This window comes from Rhamphochromis longiceps, linkage group LG16, assembly GCF_057381845.1.
Source record: "Rhamphochromis longiceps isolate RC_006_pf linkage group LG16, R_longiceps_female_GT1.1, whole genome shotgun sequence".
Classification (NCBI taxonomy): domain Eukaryota; kingdom Metazoa; phylum Chordata; class Actinopteri; order Cichliformes; family Cichlidae; genus Rhamphochromis; species Rhamphochromis longiceps.
In genome coordinates this window covers 20,790,967-20,812,985 of record NC_140572.1, presented here as the reverse complement: position 1 = coordinate 20,812,985, position 22,019 = coordinate 20,790,967, and the positions used below count along the sequence as shown (strand labels likewise).

Genomic DNA, 22,019 nt, shown 5'->3' with positions numbered 1-22,019 from the left:
TTATGGGACAGGGGTGGGATTAAATAAGTGTATACTTCTTCCCACTCCCTTTCAACATGTAAATTAATAAGAATGTTTTTTGTATGTAATTTGTATAGTATTTTTTTCTCTCTTATTTCTTTTCTAAATGTACTTGTATATTGTTCACATGTTGAAATAAATTACCAATCAATCAATCAATCAAAAGCGAAGAACGTCTGTGTGAAAGTGGAAGCATAACAAAGACAGTTGCTAGCGAAGCGATGGTATCTGAATGTCAGAAAGCTTTACTCAACACCACTCAAAAACCAAATTGATGATTCATGAAGAAAAAGGATTTAAAAATAAAAGGAAAGAAACACAAAGAAAAACTTTGTCAGTGAGGCAGTAGGTCATGGAATACAAAGAGAAATGATGAAACTCAGATATTCACACACACATGCATGGCCTTATGTTAGCAGACTAAACAAACAAGTTTAGAAACAAGCGTATCCCTGTCTTTAAAACATAAGCCTTATGTCACTGAGGTCATAGTGTTCTGCTCTGTCATGAGACACACTGCTGCCCTCGGGTCACGTTGTAATCTGTGAAGGGCATCGCTGATGCCATCGCTTTAAACCCGCAGTGAATGTCTCCTCTGTGTGTACAGAACTACGAGCAACAGAGATGATTCATGTGAAGTTCATGTGATTAAAAGAGTGTGAAAAAAGACACAATAACATTATGAGTTTGAAAACAAGAGGTTTTTTCTTTAAAGTGCTGTGTGATCAAACTGGGCTTGTAGAATTCTGAACTGATGACGTGCAGCCGTGCAATAAAAACTCAGATGAACACACCACTACAGCTTCCATCAGTAAGTGTGAGCGCCTCTATAGAAGCAGATGCTTTGGCAATTTGCTGGCCTGCAAAGGTCAAGGAAGAAAGAGATAAGCAGTTATCTTACAGAAACAATTGTTGCCATTTAGGAAAAGTCATGAGGGGATTTCCAAACAATTGGAAGTTCCTAAATCTATAGAGAAAGAAAAATACTTACAAGTGGAAAAAAAATTCACATGGCTGCCAGTCTTCCCAGCAAATTTATCTAAAGGTCAGACTGTTGCTCAGAGGAACTGGAAAAAATATGAGTTACATCTCAGACTCTACAGGCCTAAGTTAGTATGTTAAATGTTAAAGTTCAGAACAATCAAAAAACGACTTGTTTAGAAGAAAGCCGGTAGAAAGCCTCTTCCAATGGCAGCATGGCTTAGGTTTGCAAAGCTGCATCTGAACAAACCACAAGATGTTAACACTAAAGTCCATTGGATGTATGAGATCAAAGTGGAGATAATGCACAGTGGCACATTGGGTGGAAACCAAACACAGCATATGAGCACAAACACCTCATACCAACTGTCAAGCATGGTGGAGGAGGGGGGTGATGATTTGGTTTTATTTTGCAGCCACGGGAGCAACACCTTACAGCCACTGAGTTAGCCACAAACTCCGCTGTATACCAACGTATTCTAGAGTCAAACGTGAGGCCATATGTCTGACAGTTAAAGCTTGGCTGAAAGTGTCACGCAACAGGACAATGATCCCAAGCACAGCTGCAAATATAACCGAATGCCTGAAAAAGAAAAGAATGAAAATGTTGCTGTAGCCTCATATATAATAATCATTAACATGTTATGTCATATCACAATCATATGGCTTGGTACACTAAGAATATAGCCGTCCTGTCTTATCATTTTATGTCAAAACCAAAGATTTAGATATTTTATACATATATATACACATACAATACATACATGTCAAGAAGTGTGCTGATAAACCTTGAAGGCAAGTCGCAAAAAGAAATGATAACAGTTGCTGTGCACAGCAGTAACACAGCTGGTGGTGCTGAATCTTCCTCAGGCTATGCCCTCTTCTGAGAGGATGGATCAAAAATTCATGGATGGCATGGAATATATCTCTGTCTTCTGTAATCTCGGTCTTTTCTCCTTTTCTCTCTAGGCTCAGTGATGTTGCTACCGAACATCCTTTGCATTTGTGGACGTGCAGCCTCAGAGTTGCTGGATGCCAGTTCTCTGTTGAGTAATGATGCCCCCTATTGTGAGATTATACAAATCAATTTCAAAAGTGTGTAATGCATGAGGACTGCTGTGCATAATATGCAGGCATTTTAGCTGACTGTTGAACTTCGATGTCTTTAGAAAAAAGTATTAGAGGAGAACTGTGGGTCTGCAGGAAGTTATACATAAGATTAGGCCCATGGGATGGTTTAATATGCTTGTTGGGGTCACCAATTCCCATTAAAAAATGTTATTAGAAATTAACTGATGTTTCCTGCCTTTTAATTTGGGTTGCTGGCAATATTGACATCAACACTGACAAGTTTTCTTTTCTTATTATTCCATGTTCTGTTTTTCTCTGATTCCTTTGATCCACTTACTTCATTTCTTCACCTTGTAAAAAGCTTCTTTTATCAAGTATTTTAATATTAAAGTGTGAGTGCTTGTTTGAAGCTAAGAAAAAGAGTATTTCTATGTGCACTGCAGCCCCTGTTGGTGACTGCTTCCACAGAGAGTGATGAGAGTCCAGCCATTAACTGCAGCAAGGACACGACCCCACGATGGGGTCAAAGCAGAAGCACAAAAGAAAGAAGAAACAACCTTCTGCTTTAATTGCTGATGAAGGTGTAATTGTACTGTATGCAGTCCTTATATATGTGTTATGTGTCGTGCATACAAAAGTGTTTTGTTGCTTCTAAAGTACTCCTCCTCTAAAAATGTTTTCCCTCAGGGAGTGGTGTGAGATGTTCATTGTGTGAAGGGTAACGGGGAGGCCAAATCAAACCAACCCCCTGCTACTATGTGTTGGAATCACATAATGCATATTGTTAGATGTAACAGAGGTCTTAAATTGCATCACATTTATAAGTTCATTACAAACCTAAGATTTTGGTTACTTTCTCTCTTTCAAAGGCACTGTGAGCAGGAAATGCATGGCACCATCACGCTGTAGGAAGATCACCGTACGATATGTTTGTTAGCGTGTTGGCGTTCTGATTAACGTCCAGTTGGTGCCCTGCTTCGAGGTCTAATCTGGCCTCACGCCTCAATGCACGTGCTCAATAGGGTCCGCACCCTGCATCATGACATCATGTCTTTGTGCGAAATCCCGGAGCCATTCACGGGCCCACCGTAGGGCTTAGCATGCAAGCGTCCACTATACCAACACACAGCTCTTTAAAGGGACTCCCCTGGTCCCCCAGCTCAGTGGATACACCCTGAAGCCTCTACAGGGCTCTGCGCATGGCTTCTATTCTCCAACGCACAACGGGCGGAGCCCATGTGCCACCCAGGGCCAGAGGAAACAAGGATTTGGCCTTTTTGTTGGGAACATTTCTATAAGGGAAGATATGATTGCTCCTGGACACATGGAGACATACTATATCTCTATAGTCAGGCAACATTTACACTCAAGTTCCTGGCTGCCATGTCAGGCAGAGAAAAAGTGTAGCAAATGATTCGGGGACGTTTAACCCGGCAAGATAGTGCCTCGTGCATGGTTTGCTAAAGATTACATCATTCATTTGTGAAAAGCTGTGGGATCAGCGGAGCTCTGTTTGGAGGCCAAATCTGCCACCAACCAACAGATCAGAGAGCAGACATCAAGAGGTGGATTTGCTACTTCACCAGCCCTGTGATGTCACCTAGGCTTGTGAACACCATTGGCTGAGAGAGAGTGAGGGCAGGCTGTAACATGGGCAGAGCGGAGATACGCCCATAAAAGGAGTGATGACTTTTATCGATTAATGAATGCTAACTCTGAGTGCTGATACATCTTTTACACGTGGCTTTCGAGCATGAGGTCACCTCCAGCGTCTATCTGAAAAATCTGTAAAATAAACTGAGAAAACAATTAATCAGTGATGGTGCATCTCTTTCTTTTATTAGATATTGATAATGCTTACTACTTTCTGTTAATCAAATAGGCTGCGTCACTCATCTCGCAAACTCATGTATAAATAAATGGGGAAAAGTCACTAAGCCATGCAAACATGACAAAAGACGCTAAACAGTGTGACTTCAGGAACAAGCAGAATAGCCATATAGCTCTTTTAAGAACAAGAGCATTGTTCAAACATCTTTCACTGAAGCCAGGGACTACAGGGCATTTGTGGAACTTGGAAGTGTGATTGTGCAGAGGGAAGTGAGTTGTGTAACTGTCAGACTGTGACTGTCCTGTAATTGTTCTGTTCTTTCCTTTAAGTTGGGGCATCGATGTTTTACCAAGAGAGCGAGTTTTCAACAGTTTAGACTAAGAACAAACAAAAGCTTTCTTCAAATAAACTCTTGCAAAGTTCAAGTGGGGTTTATAATAAAAGTATTAAATGTTGGCACAAAGAAATCTCAATGTTGATATTGAACAGGGCAAGCCTGCCGGGCTGGTAAGGTTTTGCATTTCAGTACAAAAACATCCTAATGCAAAACATCCTAATTGCTTATACTTATACTCGTATGCTCATACAGAAACATGGGGCATAGTAAAGCCATTTATTCACACAACACCATTTTACAGACAAGTAGCAACAAACATATGTTAAATCATTACTGGTAATGTTTTTAATGATGGTAATTATGAAGACTTTACACACAGATACTACAAAGGCAGTAAGGTTGAAGTTGCATCTTTATACTAATTAATTAGGAGGACAAACCTTTACCAGTGTAAACTTCAGTATAATCCTAAAGATTTTTACTTTAAGTAATCTGATTACATGAAAATGGAATGCAAAATGTTAAATCTAATGGTATCTGGTCAAGCAAAATGTACTTGACCAGTATACATTCTTTTATTACAGAGCATATTTTTAAAATGATTATTTTTTGCATCAATTAAACCTTTGATTTGATCTTTTTCAGCTGTCAAAATGATTGCTTCACGTTTACGAGGGCATAGAATCATTCTTTTGAGTGTAAGCATGTACAATTTATTTCTAAAGCATTTTTCAAGAAAAAAAAAACTGTTGCTCAATATCACAAGATGAGATGCCACATATAAAAACAAATACAAAAAATAAAAATAAAAATAAATCTTCAGAGTGTTCAAACATTGCAACTTGTTACAATGTAAGATCAGAAAGATTTGGTCAGTAGACCACAAAGACCTGCTAGACCTGCTAGCTTTCCTGCTAAAAAAACGAATATTATTAGTTTGATTTTATTCCCGTAGGTAAAGGAAGGCTTACTGACTGTCATTATGACAATTCAAATTACACTTGGTGGATCATTTCTTTATTATATGTTATAACTGATGGTTAACGCAAATATCTAATCCGCCAATCATTTGGCAGCAACTCAAAGCATTTAGGCATGTAGACGGGATCGAGATGACCTGCTAAAGTTCAAACTGAGCATCAGAATGTGAAAGAAAGGCCTAACTCCATGGTATGGAGGCCTATCTCCCCCCACCACTCCCCCTGCCAGTGGCAGACGCCCTCAGACATCGGTGCATTGGTGGTTCTTTGTGTCCGGGGATGGGCATCCAGGTACCCACCGGCTCACTCCTGGTGGCTGCTTGTCCCCCACCCCCTTCGGGTGGGGTGCCCTCGGCCTCTCGGCCTGGGGGTCGGTCACTCTGGCACAGCTGGCTGCCGGCAGAGCTCACGGGCACGTCACTGCAACCCCCCTGGCTTCTGCTCCGCGGCTGCTGAGCGACCCCTCATCTGGGGCTCTCCTCAGCTCTTTCTGGGATAGTGGTGCGGCTGCCCCTCTGTTAGTCTTCCTTGGTCTCCTTTGCTCTTGGGGCCTCTGGATGTCTGGAGCCTTTATCTCCTCCATACCTGCGTCATGCCCTGGAGGATGGGGCTGTGGCTCCCCACACCCTCTAGCAGATCATTACATGAAGGAACCTTTTAAATACAAGCTCACAGGTGTACACACGGGTGCTCACACACACAAACTACACCCTTTTTGGCTGCTACCTATATTCACATAGATCATCGCTATGATGTTGTTTATTATATTGCTCTCTTTTTCTTTGCTTGTTTTCTCTTTTTTCTTTCTCAACAGATGATCCAGGTGATTGATATATGTACTTTTTGTCTGTTTGTTTTGTTGGTTTTTTGTTTTTGCCCTTTATCACCGTCCCTCTTCCCCACTCTTTTACTTTCCCTCTTTCTTTCTCCCTTTTCTTTTCCCCAGTCAAGTCTGTCCCGTGTTCAGCAAATGAAAATAAAATAAACAATAAAAGCAAAGGTGAATCAAATAGACCAATATGGCAAGGCTGGGATGGTCCATTTGGTAAAGTAAATCCGTCCGGCATCTTTCTTTGCCTTTAGACAACAATTCTGATGGCAAAAGAACCAAACGGGACAGGAAAGAAAAAAAAAGAATATGAAAGAAAGGCAATTTAGCAATTTAGGGAACTTTGATCGGCATGATTGCCGATGCCTGAGCTAATCTATATATTGCAGAAACTGCTGATCTGCTGGGATTTGCCGCACAATCGTCTCTAAGGTTTACAGAAAATGATCACCAAAGGAAAAAATAATTAGTGAGAAGCAGTTATCTGGGTGAAAATGCCTTGTTGATGTCAGAGGTCAGGGGAGAATTGCCAGACTGCTTCATGGAGATAGGAAAGTAATAGTAACTCAAATAATGGCTCATTAAGGCTGAGGTATGCAGAAGAGCTTCTCTGAATGCACAACATGTTGAACCTTGACCAAAATGGTCTACATCAGCGGAAGACCACACTGGGTTCCAACACTTTCAAGTAAGAACAGGAAACTGAGACTAAAAATTTTGGATGAATGCTGCCATCTAAGATGGCACAAAGCTCAAATCATTCCAAACTTGAAGTTGGCACTGTACTCAAATGGGCTCCAGTGTAATCAGATTTTGAGCCACCTTTGGGATGAAGTAGAATGGTAGATTACCATCATGCATGTGCAGCCAAAAAATCTCCATCAACTGTGGCATGCTATCATATTGACCAAAACCTTTGAGTATCTTGTCAAAGATACAAATATTTCAGAACGTTCTGAGTGCAAAAGCAAATCCAACCCAGTAGTAGCCAGGTGCAGCTAGCACTGTAGCCTGCAGGGTGTCCAGTGAATGAAGTTTATTTGGACATTAAGCCACACTCCAAAATCTATGAATTGCCCGAAAAAGATACCAAAGTACCAAAAAAGGGCAGCACAAAAACAGTCAAGCTGAATTCCACTGCCTTATTTCAGTGATAAATGCAGCTTCACCTAACAATTTGTAAGAAAAACAGAACCCTTCAAAGATTACCTTTGGTGCAGTCTGGCTGGTACTTTTTCCATGACATATAAACTTTCTAAAGTACCCCTCTCTCTCTTTGTACCCACACTCACTCACTCATCCTTCACTTTGTGACTCTATCTGGTAATCTGTGCTGTTGGTTTCAGAAATGGTTTTTACTCTCCTTTCTTTTCTGCTTTTCTTGAGGTTACTCAAAATAACATAACTATCAGTTGCTGGTTTCTGGGTTTGCCCGTCTGCTTTCTCAGTCACAAGTCCTCCATTTTTTCACCTTTCTGACAATAGCCTCCATCTGTGGAGGATGAAAGATTGAACTTAATATTGGTCTGGTGACTACAGTGGGCTTCTTTGTACGAAGTAATAGTGCTCAACCCTTCCCTGCTGTACCTTTCTTTTCCATCTTAGCAGTTACTGCTAATGAACCAGTTCAAACTGGTGAAGTTCGTCATGTTTATCACTGACATGTTCCACATATCAGGATAAACTGGACAAATTGGAAATTAACCTGCATCGTCTAACATCTCAACGTGTATTTTTACGCTTTGTGGAGTGGAAATATGACTTATTTGGTTTGGTAGAAAATTATTTATTTATATTTTTAAATAGGCATCACATACCAGTTCGCCTATCTTTATGTTTTATGTAATAGCCTTATAAAACTCATGGTGATTTGTTAATAGTGTAATTGTCAAAACAATGGAAAACAACCTCACTGGGCACCGCTGCAGCTTTTCCTCTGTGCAAACATCTGTGGAATGACTCTGAGATCAAAGTTTGCAGCTGAATGTTTTTCTTCTCTCAGCTGGCAGAGTTTGACTAGTTCCCTAATAGAGACATTACAGCGTGTACAATCATTCAGTGCTTCACATTTTTCACACATAAATGACACACGTATGAGATACATACACACACAAAGGTCTCTTCTAGCATTAAAAAACTCACATTTTGTTCATCTAAAAGTTAAAATTTTAAATGTGTTTACATAATTTTTTTTTTTATAAAATTGCCTTTATGGTATTTTTAAACCAGAAATAATATAGATAACAGTGTGCAAACAAACAAGATGTATAGTCCTGATTTATGTACAGAATACGAATTAGAGACATGCTTATATTTAACAAAAGTCTTTGTTTCATATAAGGACGAGTACTATTTTTTTCTTCATTTATTGAGAGACGCAGATTCTAATTTATTAAAGACAAAAGAAAAAGACTGTAACTGGTGAAAGAGGTTTTCCTTTTTTTAAGTAATATCTTAATTTTGAAATGTTGGAGATGGAAAGCCAAGAAAAAAAGTGCAGAAGCAGATTTTCCCAATCATCCATAGTAAATGTTGTGTGGATATAAATGTCGTGTTACTTGTAAACCATGTGCAGAATAATCACAGCCACATGCCAGACATAGTTGTAAAAGTCATTCAGTCAGACAAATAAAAGTGGACAGGAGCAAGCCACTGTTTCCTCAAATTTGGGAAAATACATTAATTAACCCTTTACATAGTTGAAATGACCTAATGCTCACTTTAGATAATCGTATAAACAACAGTGTTCAGTGTTACCGCACAAGGACATAAACTCTCCTTCAAAGTTTGTCACTGACCTGCCTCTCTGCTCTAATGTTGGCCTGCACAGCCGGAAGCACATGCTGCTGCTCTTGTATCCTCTACTGTATCTATGCTTCTGTATACAGTATGCATGTTCGAGGAAGTCGCATGTATGTAGCCTGACTGCTCTGCTGTGGACCCGGTGCCCTGGCAGTACAGTGGCCATGTTGGTGTGGGAGCCTGAGGCCTGCTCCCATACATCCCCGCTCTGGTTTTGTTGATCCTATTGTCTCCTGCGTCACCACACGTCGCCCGGCAAATAAAGGCCGTCTGGCTCCAAGCTTAAATATTGCAGCAAACTAAAAACCAACCATCAGAGCCGATTCATTCACATCTGCTCAGTGGGGCGACAAGGACAGGGCTTTAGGTGGGAAAGAGGGCAGAAAAAAGTTCACTTTTCCCTGCTGGGTGCCAAGAGAACGGGACAGGACTCAACTTCGCCGGAGCCGCAGCTGTGGCAAGTTGCCCATTTGATTCGATTTATTATACATTTCAGGAAAAAGGGACTTTATTTTTATTTAGTGATCTCTTTTTTATTGGTTTATTTAGATATACAGTGTGTTATAGTCTGATAGCTTAGCAAAAGTAAAAGCTTGTAGTATTCACATTTGTTAACTTTCATTAGTCCAGTTCACGATGAGAATATGCAGCCATTAGTACAGTTAAATCAATGCCTAGCTTAAAGGTTATTTTCATATTTGAAATTACCAGCAAATTGCTGTTTGTTGTTTACTTTCATCTTTCTGTATATTTGTGAATGTGTGCGTACAAATCAAATTTACGATCAAATTCTGGCGTTTGTTTGATTTTTAAATGTTTGCAAGTTTTTTCCTCTCATGCATAGCTTACTTTTGGCACCCTCTTTTCCCCTCCCCCTGTTGGTCCCTGCCTACCCCACCCTCCCTGTCCATCTGCACCCTTCGTGTCCCTCCCTACCCCACCCTTCATTCTGCAGTGCTACGGACCGATCATGGGTGACTGGAGTTTTCTGGGTAATATTTTAGAGGAAGTCAACGAGCACTCTACGGTGATCGGCCGGGTGTGGCTCACGGTGCTCTTCATCTTTCGCATCCTCATCCTGGGCACAGCAGCAGAGTTTGTGTGGGGCGACGAGCAGTCTGATTATGTGTGCAACACACAGCAGCCTGGATGTGAGAATGTGTGCTACGACGAGGCCTTCCCCATCTCCCACATCCGCCTGTGGGTGCTGCAAATCATCTTTGTGTCCACGCCGTCTCTGGTGTACGTGGGTCACGCTGTCCACCATGTCCACATGGAGGAGAAACGCAAAGAGCGGGAGGAGGCAGAACTTAGCCGGCAACAGGAGCTGAGTGAGGAGCGTCTTCCTCTGGCACCTGACCAGGGAAGCGTCCGCACCACTAAGGAGACCAGTACGAAAGGAAGCAAGAAGTTCAGGCTGGAGGGCACCCTGTTGAGGACCTACATCTGCCACATCATCTTCAAGACACTGTTTGAAGTGGGCTTTGTGGTGGGCCAGTACTTTCTGTATGGCTTCCGCATCTTGCCATTGTATAAATGCAGCCGCTGGCCCTGCCCCAACACGGTGGACTGCTTTGTGTCTCGCCCCACGGAGAAGACTGTCTTTATCATCTTCATGTTGGCTGTGGCCTGTGTCTCACTGTTCCTAAACTTTGTGGAGATCAGTCACTTGGGCCTGAAGAAGATTCGCTTTGTCTTTCGAAAGCCAGCCCCTGCTCCGGGGCCTTCCCAAGGCGAGGGGTTGGCCCCCCTGCCGCCACAAGGGAAGAGCCTGCCCCCCCTGGCTGTTCCCTCTCTGCAGAGAGCAAAAGGTTACAGGCTGCTGGAGGAGGAGAAAGCTCCCCCCATGACTCACCTCTACCCACTGGCTGAGGTGGGCATGGAGGCTGGCAGAGGGGCCCCACCCTTCCAGGGGTTGGAGGAGAAAGCGGAGGAAGTGCTGCCCATGGAGGACATCTCTAAGGTGTATGACGAGACTCTGCCCTCCTACGCCCAGACCACTGAGACAGGAGGGGTGACATTACACGAGGAAGAGGCTGAGGAGGTACAGGCACCAGAGGCGGAAGCAGAGAGGGTGGATCTGGCTGCAGAAGAGGACATCGAGGTAGAGGAGGCGGTGAATGGGGAGGGGGCAACTCCAGCAGAGGCAGGAACGGAAGCTGCGGAAACGATAGAAGACAACAGGCCGCTGAGCCGACTGAGCAAAGCCAGCAGCAGGGCCAGGTCAGACGATCTCACCGTATGAACCTGTGAGACACCTGCACACACTAAAACGTTCAATGTGAAAGAGAGCACACACACCTATCTCAAGACAATGCACACTCTTGAACAGGCAGGTCAGAAACCAAATGTATGAAAAACAAAATCAACAGGGACTAAAACCTTTTAGGATTACCAAGTTACAAAAAACCCCAACAAAAACAAAAAAATGTTTGTGATAACTATGAAATATTAAAAAAAGAGTAGATTAGAAAAACAGGAGTTTTTTTTTTATTAAGCGTGTTCTTATATTTAAAAATATATTGAAAGGACACATGTGAGGGAGGATGTTTTTACTTGACGATCCTTGTTCAATTTTTAGAAACATCTTTTCTATTGAAAGACTTATAATAGTACATACTAGAGGGATAGACCTTTTTACACAGGGTTTGAGTAGATAGGGGAAAAGGGGGGTTATAATATACTTGTGTGTCTGCATTTCAGTTCTATCGCCGTAGTTAGGCACCGACTTTCATTCCCATTCAGGCACCACATACTGCAAATGCAGCATGTTGCTGCAAGCCTTGCCAGCGAGAAGGCTCTCGCGTGGAAAATACACCTGACTAAATGTCGGCACATTAACGTGTAGCCTGCAAAGGTCTTTGTGAAGAAGCAGAACAAGTCCATTTTCAGGTTTTAGAAGAGCATTCCTCTTTTGCACATTCAGAGGTTTCAGCTCTATGCAAGGCCTTTAACCCTCACAACACCTCATCCATTGCATCCATGTACACAGGATTCTTTTGAGTAAACAGAGATGTGCATCAGTATTGGAGCGTTTCTCTCTTTTTCATGTTTATATACCAGGTAGCGCAGCCAGAGCTGAGTAAGTCCGGAATAAAGAAAAAAGAAAAAAAAAAAAAACAGAAAAAAAGAGACCACATGTCGAATGTCTTTTTCAGTCCGCATTTCTTCTTTTTGAGATTTGCTTATGTTGTGTTGCCTTTAAGAGCGCTGCGTACTGTGATATCAACAGCCCGTGGAAGAGAGCAGAGCTTATTTTGCCCTATCAGAGAGTGAACTATAGCGGCGACCTCAAACCAAATCCTCTCTTTTCGTGCTATACAAACAAGCGTCCGGCCGATAAAGATCATGCACCATCAGCACAAAGTATTGTTGGAGGCGGGACAATAAAAGAAACCGTGCTCATCAATGAAAACAAGCATCCTTAACCTGGCTGTGGAGAAAAAAAATCTTTCTGCGTGATTTTATCCAAGCACAGCAGAGAACATACCCCTTAAGAAAACACAATAGTTGTGATATGCTTATAAATACAGAGATAAACAACTGTAGGGGAGGGGGGAGTCCAGCTGTACATAATGCCCTATCACATGCCTAATATTGTACATAGTGTGCAGCTGTTTTTAGTTATTTCACTGTCCACTGCAAACACACATTCTCATTGTGACAACACTAATAATTTAATCCCACAAGCCCACTGTAGACAGAAAATGCCCAGCAGCAGGATCATGCATCTATCTGAGTAAAGGAGACCCATTTCCTCACTATTACAAAGTGTGTTTAAGCCTTGGATTTATTAAAATCTTCTTTTTTACTCAAACCAATGCAACTGTGAGACTTCCAGTGCCTTTTCTGTAAGTGTTAATTATTGTAAGTGGTTTCATTGCTACGTAAACTTGATGTTTTACTTCCTTTTTTGTTTTTTATGATTGGTTTCATTTCTTTGTGACCCCTCTGTACACACAAACACCTCCACGTAACATCACGTCTCTGTAATATACCTACGACGATAATATAATGACTTTTATTTTAAACATGTTCAGATATAAGTGCATAAAGCTTCACATTTGTGGACATTAACCCATTCATGCAAAATGAGCTGATGCTCAATCTGTGCCTCTATGCCACACATGTACATCTCACAGTGTTGGATTTGGGGGCACTTCACCTCCCATAATCCCATGTGGCAGAAACTGAGCCTTAAATGAACAGCCAAATTATTAAACACACATATAACAATGTTTTGCTCAAATATGCTGCTGGCTGTTTTGTACATCAATATGCTGGTATTGTATAGTTCTGTGTATTTTAAGACTGTTGCATTGCCTGTATGTTTGTAAGAATACATGATTAATCTTTGGAAAGGAGAAAAAAAAAATCCTTTTTACTAACTTGTAGTCTTCTCTGCTGATAGATGTGTGGCTGTATCTTCTTTTGAAAAGTGAACCGACGCAATAAAAAGTCACACGTGGTCAAGACGTGTCGTGTCAATGTTTCTCTGGGGAGCATGCACCCAATGACGCACACTGAGTGAAACAAGATACAACATCAAAACAGAAATAAGAGGAAGATAGAAACACAGAAGAATTCCAGTCCACCCCCTACACACTATAGATTTAGTAACTGTGTAGGGTGTAGTGGGTAGAGTAGTGGGCGACGTGGGCTTAAGTTTCAGCTTGTAATATTTGGTGTAACACAGACTTGTGCTTTTTCCTTTATACTGACTAAATGAAAATCTAACATGAAAACTCTATTTATTGCACAGTTCAAAAGTCTGTTATTCAGTTCAGATTTTCCAGTTTTATATTATCATTTTGATTTGCCTTTTTTTTAATAATAGATCAAAGACATTTGCCAATGCAGAAGCAGAAATATCAAACTGTGGACGTGCATATATTAAATAATAAAAAACAACAATGTATTTATCTTTTTCTTCTCCTTTCGGCTGCTCCGTTGAGGGGTCACCCGAACAGATCATTTGTCTCTCTCCCTATTTTACTCCTGCCTAACAGCTCCACAGTCCCTATATTCAAAGACCCTACCCCTCTGATTTCTCTCTTGCTGTGTCCAAACACACCTTCTCCCTCTCCTCCTCTTCCTCGGTCTTTGATCAACAGCGGCACAGCTATCCATGCTGGTCAACAGCACTGGTGGCAATTGCCCTTTCTTGGGGGCCTGCATTGGGCTTTGGCCTCCCGTGGAGGTGTTAAAACAAAATTATTATAATGCAGAACTTTCTATTTCAGAATGACACTTATTAAACCATTAGGCTGTATCTTAACACTTTATTTTTGCAGATGTTATGATTAACTAAAATATTTAAAAATGATCAGATGTAGTGGAGATTGTATACGATTGAAATGTAAGTATATAGGAGTATGTTAACGTTGCACTATGGTAAAAATGGCAAATGGCCTGTATAGCGCTTTACTAGTCCCTAAGGACCCCAAAGCGCTTTACACATCCAGTCATCCACCCATTCACACACACATTCACACACTGGTGATGGTAAGCTACAGTGTAGCCACAGCCACCCTGGGGCGCACTGACAGAGGCGAGGCTGCAGAACACTGGTGCCACCGGGCCCTCTGACCACCACCAGTAGGCAATGGGTGAAGTGTCTTGCCCAAGGACACAACGACCGAGACCTATACTCAAGTACATAGAATTAATTTCACCCATGACTACTTGCCATCCTCCCAGGTATTTGAGGAACTAGGAACAACATGACCCTAGAGTCTGCGACAGATAGAAAAGAGAAGCAATCACTATCAGATCTTAGAGTAACTGTTTCCCATTTTTACTTAATCTTCTTCTTTCTGGACGAGCAGAATACACTCATTCATTGTTCACAGTTTTTAATTGTCTCTAAGTTAAACTTGATTTAACCAGTCAAGTGATGAAAGGCTGTGAGGCACCACTAAGGGGCAGTATTGTTAAAATTAATTTTAGTCCACATGCCTGTTCTATGGCATAATTTTGCATGTGGTAATCTGAAGATCATGGCTTTCTGTCTACATTTTTATACTATTATTTGTCATAAACAAAATCTCTAACATCAAACAAACTTTAGATGAGGATTAACAGAAAATTCCATTTCAGAGAAACTTTTGTTCCCTCTACATCTTGCGGCATCTTGGGCTTCCTCTTGAGTTAAGATATAGATCTTGTGGTATCACCATATCCTGTACACCTATTTTGCAAAGTTCAAAGTTGTATTAAGATAAAAATGAGGGCTTGGTAAGGCTGAGGAAAGCCAAGTGAGACAGTCATAGCATATTATTATTTTACTACTTTAATAACAACCATGTAGTTCCACAGTGTTTTTCTTCAGTCAAGTGAAGTAAAAATGCCATAGCAACACAAGTTTGTTGCCATGCCATTTTACAGTAATATGCATGGTGGATCACCACAAATGGTTAGTTAGGTTTATATGAGCAGGCAGAGCAGCTTTTAGCTAAAAAAAGAAATTAGGCCACATAACAATTTACAATTCAGTTTTATTTATATAGCATTAAATTAAAACAGCATTTTAAATACATCAGGAACAACAGAGTTTTAAAACTGCAAGCGAAGTGCTCTAATGAAGGGATATGGTAATATAAGGTCATTAATATAAGATAGGGCCTGATTATTACAGACAAGTGACTTTTATTTGGCCTTTCAACCATGTGCAGTGGTACAGTACAGAGTGAAACGAGACAACGTTCCTTCCTGGTGCTACATATGACATATAACAGATGAACACAGGACTACGTAAAATGCAAAAGGGCAAAACAGTGGAAGACCGGATGGAACAGGACGATACAGACACAAGACAGTGCAATGGAAGTGTGCAAAATGCTATTCTATTGTGCAAAACGAGTGAGTATTGTGCAAAAAGTAGCTTGGTGTCTGAAGGTGTGCATGTGAAGCTTGGGCTTCAAGATGGCGCCAGTGTGTACGGCTTGCCGTCTGATTCTGTTTGTACTAGTGTTTTATTTTTACTTTGTTTTAAAACATGCTAACTCTCTGCTTGTATATGATCGTCAAATGCTGCTGGCTATAAGATCCTCTCAGTTAAAAACTCTTTATTGCAATCGTGGATATCAGGGAACCTTCTCCCCACCACTCCTGTCAGGAGTTCCAGCTTGTCTCCGTTGCGTTCCGGCGCTACCTCAACTGAGAGGGCGCCGTAGACGCCGTGGGAAACGCAGTGGCTTATTGGTGAGAATGAAGGCAACCTGGACACGATTTCGAAAAATACCTCACCCTATCCCGACTGGATTTGACCGCGTCAACTACTGGCACTCTTTGGACACGGCTTACACCTGCCTGACACCTGTTGTCGGGCTTACGACAATAACCCCGCGCCAGCGTCCCCCCCGTCTTCGCTCAGGTGGAGTAAACCCTCAGAATCTACGGCCGATAGGTCGGGCACCCACATCGGCTGCTGAGCCACCTGTACCACTGAGATTAAGTCTTGTTAATGCACGATTGCTAGCAAATAAAACTTTTATTCTTAAGGACTTTTACCAATCGGGAGCTGGATCTAATGCTTTTAACGGAAACTTGGCAGAGAGTCGGTGAGTCCAGTTGTTTTACTGAACTTTTACCGCATGACTGTGAGTATCTTAATGTGCCGAGGATGACTGGGCGTAGTGGTGGAGTGGCAGCTGTTTTTAGGAAGAAGCTCTCTTGCGAACAACTCTTAACTGACTCATATTCTAGTTTTGAACTTCTGGCGTTTGAATTGGGGCATCCCCGCCCGACACTCGTTGCAGCTGTATATAGACCTCCAAAATACCACAAGGATTTTACCCAAGGCTTTTCAAACTTCGTTGGAGATTTTAATATTCATGTGTGTTGTCCCTCCAATTCGCTGGCCAGAGACTTTTTAAGCTTGATAGACTCCTTCAGTCTTGCTCAACTTGTGTCTGGGCCAACCCAGAAACAGGGTCATACATTGGATCTTGTGCTGTCTCTAGGGTTACCGGTCCTAAACATGGAAATATGTGATGCTGTTTTTTCTGATCACTGCCCTGTTGTGTTTGACATACTTTTCTCTCTCCGCCATTTTACACCTCTTATTTCAACACGTCGTTGTTGTGTTTTTAACCCATCTACAACAGAACAATTTTCTATTGCGTTTAAAAAAGTTTTAAGATCTCCCCTTGGCTTTGGCAGGAAATTGCAAAAACTGTTGGATGAGTGGAGTCACCTGTAATCCAGAGGGCGGGTGCAGTAGATGTCCTGGAGGGAGGGAAGAGATGTACCCATGATCCTCTTCGCTGCTCTCATTACTGACTTTTCCTGGCAGGACTGTGTTCAGGAGCCATAACACACAGTGATGCAGCTTGTGAGTGTACTCTCAACAGTGCCTCTGTAGAAGGTGCTCATAATGGGGGTTGAGGCTCTTGCACACCTCAGTTTGTAGAGAAAGTAAAGTAAGAGCTAATAATAGCGAATATTAACATTTCTCTGAAGGAAATTTCCAAGTGTGGAATGTTTTGTTTTAGTGAAGGTAAACGAACCGCAACATTTCTAAAACTCATGTGTGTGTGTAATGCCTGAAAACATGAGACAGGCTGTGAACTACGACTCACTGAGGTTGAACAATCCACAACCGTGCATTCATCACAAAGACAAAGTAAAACACAATCATAAAACAAACAGACAACAAACAGCCATAACATTGCTTAAGTGTCTGAAAGCTCTGCTACAGGAAGATGTGTCAGAATATCAAACAACTGATCCAAAATGACAGCGTGATATAAATGTGAGCAAGTGGTGCCTGGATATGTTAGTGTGTGTCTCTGACAGATAAAAATAGCACTGTCTAGGGTCAGAGATTCCAGTAATTTATGCCTCAGAGGTCCAAATATATGAGTCACATGGATTGTGGGTAAAAGTACTTGCTCTCACTGCACTTTGCAGATGTTTTCAGTTTTTGGAGACTGCCTTCTTCCCGAAACCTGGGTGAACTACTATTTACTATTTACTACTTTATTATAAATTATTATTGTTAAACAGATAGGGTTTGCTCAACTGTAGCTTGGAACATTATTTTCAAACTCAAGGGAATCTTTTTCATATCTTGCACTCTTTTATGTTTGACTTTTTACTGCCTACAATGCCAAGTAAGAGCACAAAGTTGTGACTGCTGAAAGGGGTTTCGTTACAGTGTTCCTCTTCCTAGTTTCAAGTGGACTTTTATGCATTTTTAAAAATGACAGACGAAGCAAATACATGCCATGCGATCTGTAGCCTCTCGCTGTGGTGTTGGTATAAGTAGAACATTGCAATAAAGGGTTGTAAGCGACTACAGCATGTACTCTCAGAGCATCTCCTGCAACTTTCAAAGGCCAACCAAACAAATATGAGCATGTTTCTCACATGGCCACAGATCAAAGTTTTTCACTTCCTGTGTGGAACCGTATCTGTGGTATTGTGAAAGAACGACAGCGAGGCTGTATCTTAACGCTATGCACGTATGCCCCCCGTAGAAGCTGTGCCTTCTAATTACTATAGCTATTAGATATTGCTTTTTCTTGCTTTTGCGACCTTAAAGCTGTTGTCGTATTGAGATAAGGACCAAACAGCATATGGCAATCAATACTGGTAAGAGAATTGCTGTTTATTACTCTCAAGGATATTACATTTCAAATCTAATTGAAGCTCTCGTAGTAAAAGATGCAAATAAACTACCAGTTAGAAATATTCACAGATCATCCAGCACATACTGAAAATATGTTTCTAAATTATCTTTCCTTCATGTTGCTATGGAAGACTTTTCAAGATATTTGGGCATCAACTGGACCTTGACTCTGATATGGTGCTTCTTCTATATTTTCTTGCAAGCAGGTAAAATAAATTTGAACTCTCTCTGACAATGTGCAGAGCAATATGTGACCCATAGAACAGCAACGATAAGCTGAATATGTGGGTGAGTTATAGTTGTAGCTTTTTGCTAGCAAGGTTGATTTTCAGTTCAGTTACGACAGCTTTAAACGGCAGAAGACTGCTACTTAAACTTTAATGCACTACTTTTTGTGGCTTTGCTCCCTACACTTTGAAATGCAAACATGACTATGTTTAAGTTACTTAATCTCTATAATTAACAAAAATATTACGCTAGCAATGTATGTACAGTTTAAATGATTTGCAAATCAATTAATTGTCTTTTTATAGACATTTTGAGCTGTGTTCAGATTTTTTGAGGAATAGTTTTATTTTCCTGTTGCTTTAGTATTCAAAAGTTTCCAGCAAAAACAAAACCTACAATATGATTTTCTTTTTTATCAGAAACACACAGGATCTCACAGACAGCTGGGAGCACAGTGACCCTGAACTGCAGCAATGACTCAATTAGCAACTTAACTCAACTGGCGTGGAAAATGAATGGGGAGATTCTGTTCACTATCAGGACAGACAAAACCTTAAACAGCAGCTCAAATGACTCAAAGGTCAGATTTGTAACGTCCTCTAAAGCTGAGAGCCTGAAGCTGAACATGTCCATGTTAAAGAGCCAACTATATGCATTAACCATAACGAGAGCCCAGAGGTGGCACACGGGAAACTACACTTGTGAATTCTCCGCATCAAAGGGAGTCGGGGAAAAGAAATGGGAGCTCGTAATTACAGGTGAATTACTCATTTTGAAGTTTACAGGTCACATAAAAACACAAGCATTCCTTAAACACCTGAAGTAACAACAAGAGAAATTATTTATCATGACTGAGGGGGTAGTCAAGCTATGGAAACAGGAAGAAGGGGGCAATAACGACACTTTCCATATCAACTTCTCTCTCTCTCTCTCTCTCTCTCTTTGTATCAAAGACAAAAGTTGGGACTGCCAGTGGTTTGGAAGCTTTTAGCGTGGAGTAGGTGAAAGTTGAGTTTCCCCTACCACTGCTTAAATGTTATTCTAGGGGAAAGTCAGACACTGAAAGTTGCCTCTGTGTTCAAACACAAAAGAGGCGAAGACATCTGGCTTCACTTAAAAGTGTAAAGTGTGTAAAGTGTGCGTGTTAGTCCCCATAAGGAAATAGTTCCTCTGCATTTAACCCATTCACCCAGTGAAGCAGTGGGCAGCCACCAGTGCAGCGCCCGGGCAGCAGTGTGTAGGGACGGTACCTTGCTCAGGGGTACCTCAGGGTAGCCGTTCAGTGGAGTCGAACCCCCGACCTTCCGATCATGGGGCCACCATTCTACCTACTGAGCTATCCCTGCCACTTATATTGCCTTTATATTTGTGTTTCTTACAACTCTAGACATTTTGTGGTTAGATTGGTTTAATGTAAAATTTATTTTCTGTAAAGCTTGCAGGTTTCGGAATTTGACACAAAGAAGAATTATGAATAGGAACATGTTTTGAGAGGCTGAGGTCTTTAGAGAGACCACAGGGGAAGTGTAAGCAGTGCTAACTTCCTTTCTGCAGGTCTAAAACAGACTAGAAAACTCATACTGGTCTTCCAGTGCATAAAAAATATATTAGATCACCCAATGTAGGGTTTATAACACATCACTAACAGAATCCTTTTTTATGTTTCTGCAATGGTTAATAGGCTTAAAACATGGGCAATAAAAACATCCAAAAGAAAGGCTCATAAGAATATAATCTTAAAATGAGTTTCTGACAGAGTTCTAAAATATTGGTCTTTAACAGTTTTTAGGATAGGTGGTCTAATAGATTTGTTAAACACTGTACATGGAAGTGAAAAAAGTTAACTGAACATTAGAACTGCAGTGAAACAAGTTCGTTTTTGTATTTTACAGAGGATGCTGAAGCAGGAAATCAATCGAAAATCCCACTTGCCATAGCCGTTATTGTACCTTGTACATGTTTCCTGATCTTTCTAATTACTATTGTGATCATTCAGAGAAAAGTCTGCAAACGACATTCACAGTAAGTTGCCTGCAGTCACTGCTTTTAAACAGTTTTATGCTAAATGTATTACACTGCTAGGATTAAAAACAACATGTCTCTCTCTCTTTTTATAGCTCTCGTTCTCCCGCTTCAATAATGGTAAATATAATAATTTTTATATTGTCTGTTGAGAAGCAACAAGCAACCAGTCTGTTTCTATTCAAGATCAAGCTGGTCCACTACCTTTTCCACTTTAGGTATTACTAAACATCTGGACATGTTTAGTGGTGCCGAAACATCTGAATTTGGTTTTCTTCCCATGTTTTTGTGCAACAGGAGCAGAAAGAAGATATTTATGAAAACTGCCTGGAACTTGAAAATCGCCGACGTAGTCAAATTCAGGTTCAACCTTACAAATACAGAGTTCAATGATATGGACCACACAAAAGACTCAACTTTTTATAGCAACAGATTTAAACAGCTTTCTTACATGTAATTTAATAATAAAAACAAATATAAAATGTACTTAAAGCTGCATTTTTCTTGGCTACTTGAACTTCTGTCAGTTTATAAATAAGTCAGCAGTTTACACATTTGCCATTTCAATAAGGAGAGATCGTTCGGAAGAACTGATCTCTATGATATACTGAGATAGAGAAATGGATTGATGTATCTGGTGACTGAACTATGGTCCCAATGGTGATCGGATTTAAGACAAACCCCATCTGGAGTCGTAGTGCTGATGGTGGTGAAAATGAAGATTATGGCTCTGAGTGACTCAGCAAGGTGGAAATGGGGAGGAGGTGGGTTGCACGTATGAGACTCTGAAAGTGTAAGTAACAGACCATTGAGATTTAAACTCTGCAGAGTGGAAGCTGATTGGCTCAAAGAAGGCGGTTAAGAAGATGATTGGACTGCTATAAGGATGTTAGTATTGAGATTAACAGCGTGGGAATGTAGCAGTAATGCAAAGAGTTCCAATAGTGGTTTACGTCCTGGAGCTCTTCCTTGGATGTCAGTTGTGCCAAGTCTCTTTTGTATTGTTCAATCTCAACACCTGGGTTCTGGGTTCTTCATTTGGATGAGTCACTGTTTACTCTTGGAATAATTTGGGTCTGACCACTGCTGGGAAATTTCACTGTTACCTGTATTTTTGTACACAGTAGCTCTCACTGTGGTTTGCTGGAGTCCCAAGGCCTTAGAGATAGTTTTGCAACGCCTTCAAAACAGATAGCAGCCTGGAAAGAGTAGAGTGTCAGTAAATTCAATGTCGTCTGACATGAACTTGTCTGGTGAAATAAAACCCAGATTTATAAAAACTG

At 41.1% G+C, this 22,019-nt stretch overlaps 2 protein-coding genes across 2 annotated transcripts; both read left to right on the top strand.

The window, feature by feature from the left end:
- The first annotated feature begins 9,168 nt into the window (after positions 1 to 9,168).
- Positions 9,169 to 13,319, top strand: LOC146651027 (gap junction alpha-8 protein-like). The gene is made up of 2 exons (XM_085384272.1): positions 9,169 to 9,309; positions 9,808 to 13,319. The coding sequence occupies exon 2, from the start codon at positions 9,823 to 9,825 to the stop codon at positions 11,095 to 11,097; it is 1,275 nt and encodes a 424-aa protein (XP_085240398.1). The 5' UTR covers positions 9,169 to 9,309; positions 9,808 to 9,822; the 3' UTR covers positions 11,098 to 13,319.
- Positions 13,320 to 18,179: 4,860 nt separating this feature from the next.
- Positions 18,180 to 21,145, top strand: LOC146651026 (uncharacterized). Its single transcript, XM_085384273.1, has 6 exons — positions 18,180 to 18,449; positions 18,618 to 18,692; positions 19,134 to 19,472; positions 20,607 to 20,736; positions 20,832 to 20,856; positions 21,034 to 21,145. Exons 1-6 carry the CDS (start codon positions 18,434 to 18,436, stop codon positions 21,127 to 21,129), a joined length of 681 nt encoding a protein of 226 aa, XP_085240399.1. The 5' UTR covers positions 18,180 to 18,433; the 3' UTR covers positions 21,130 to 21,145.
- Positions 21,146 to 22,019: the final 874 nt, after the last annotated feature.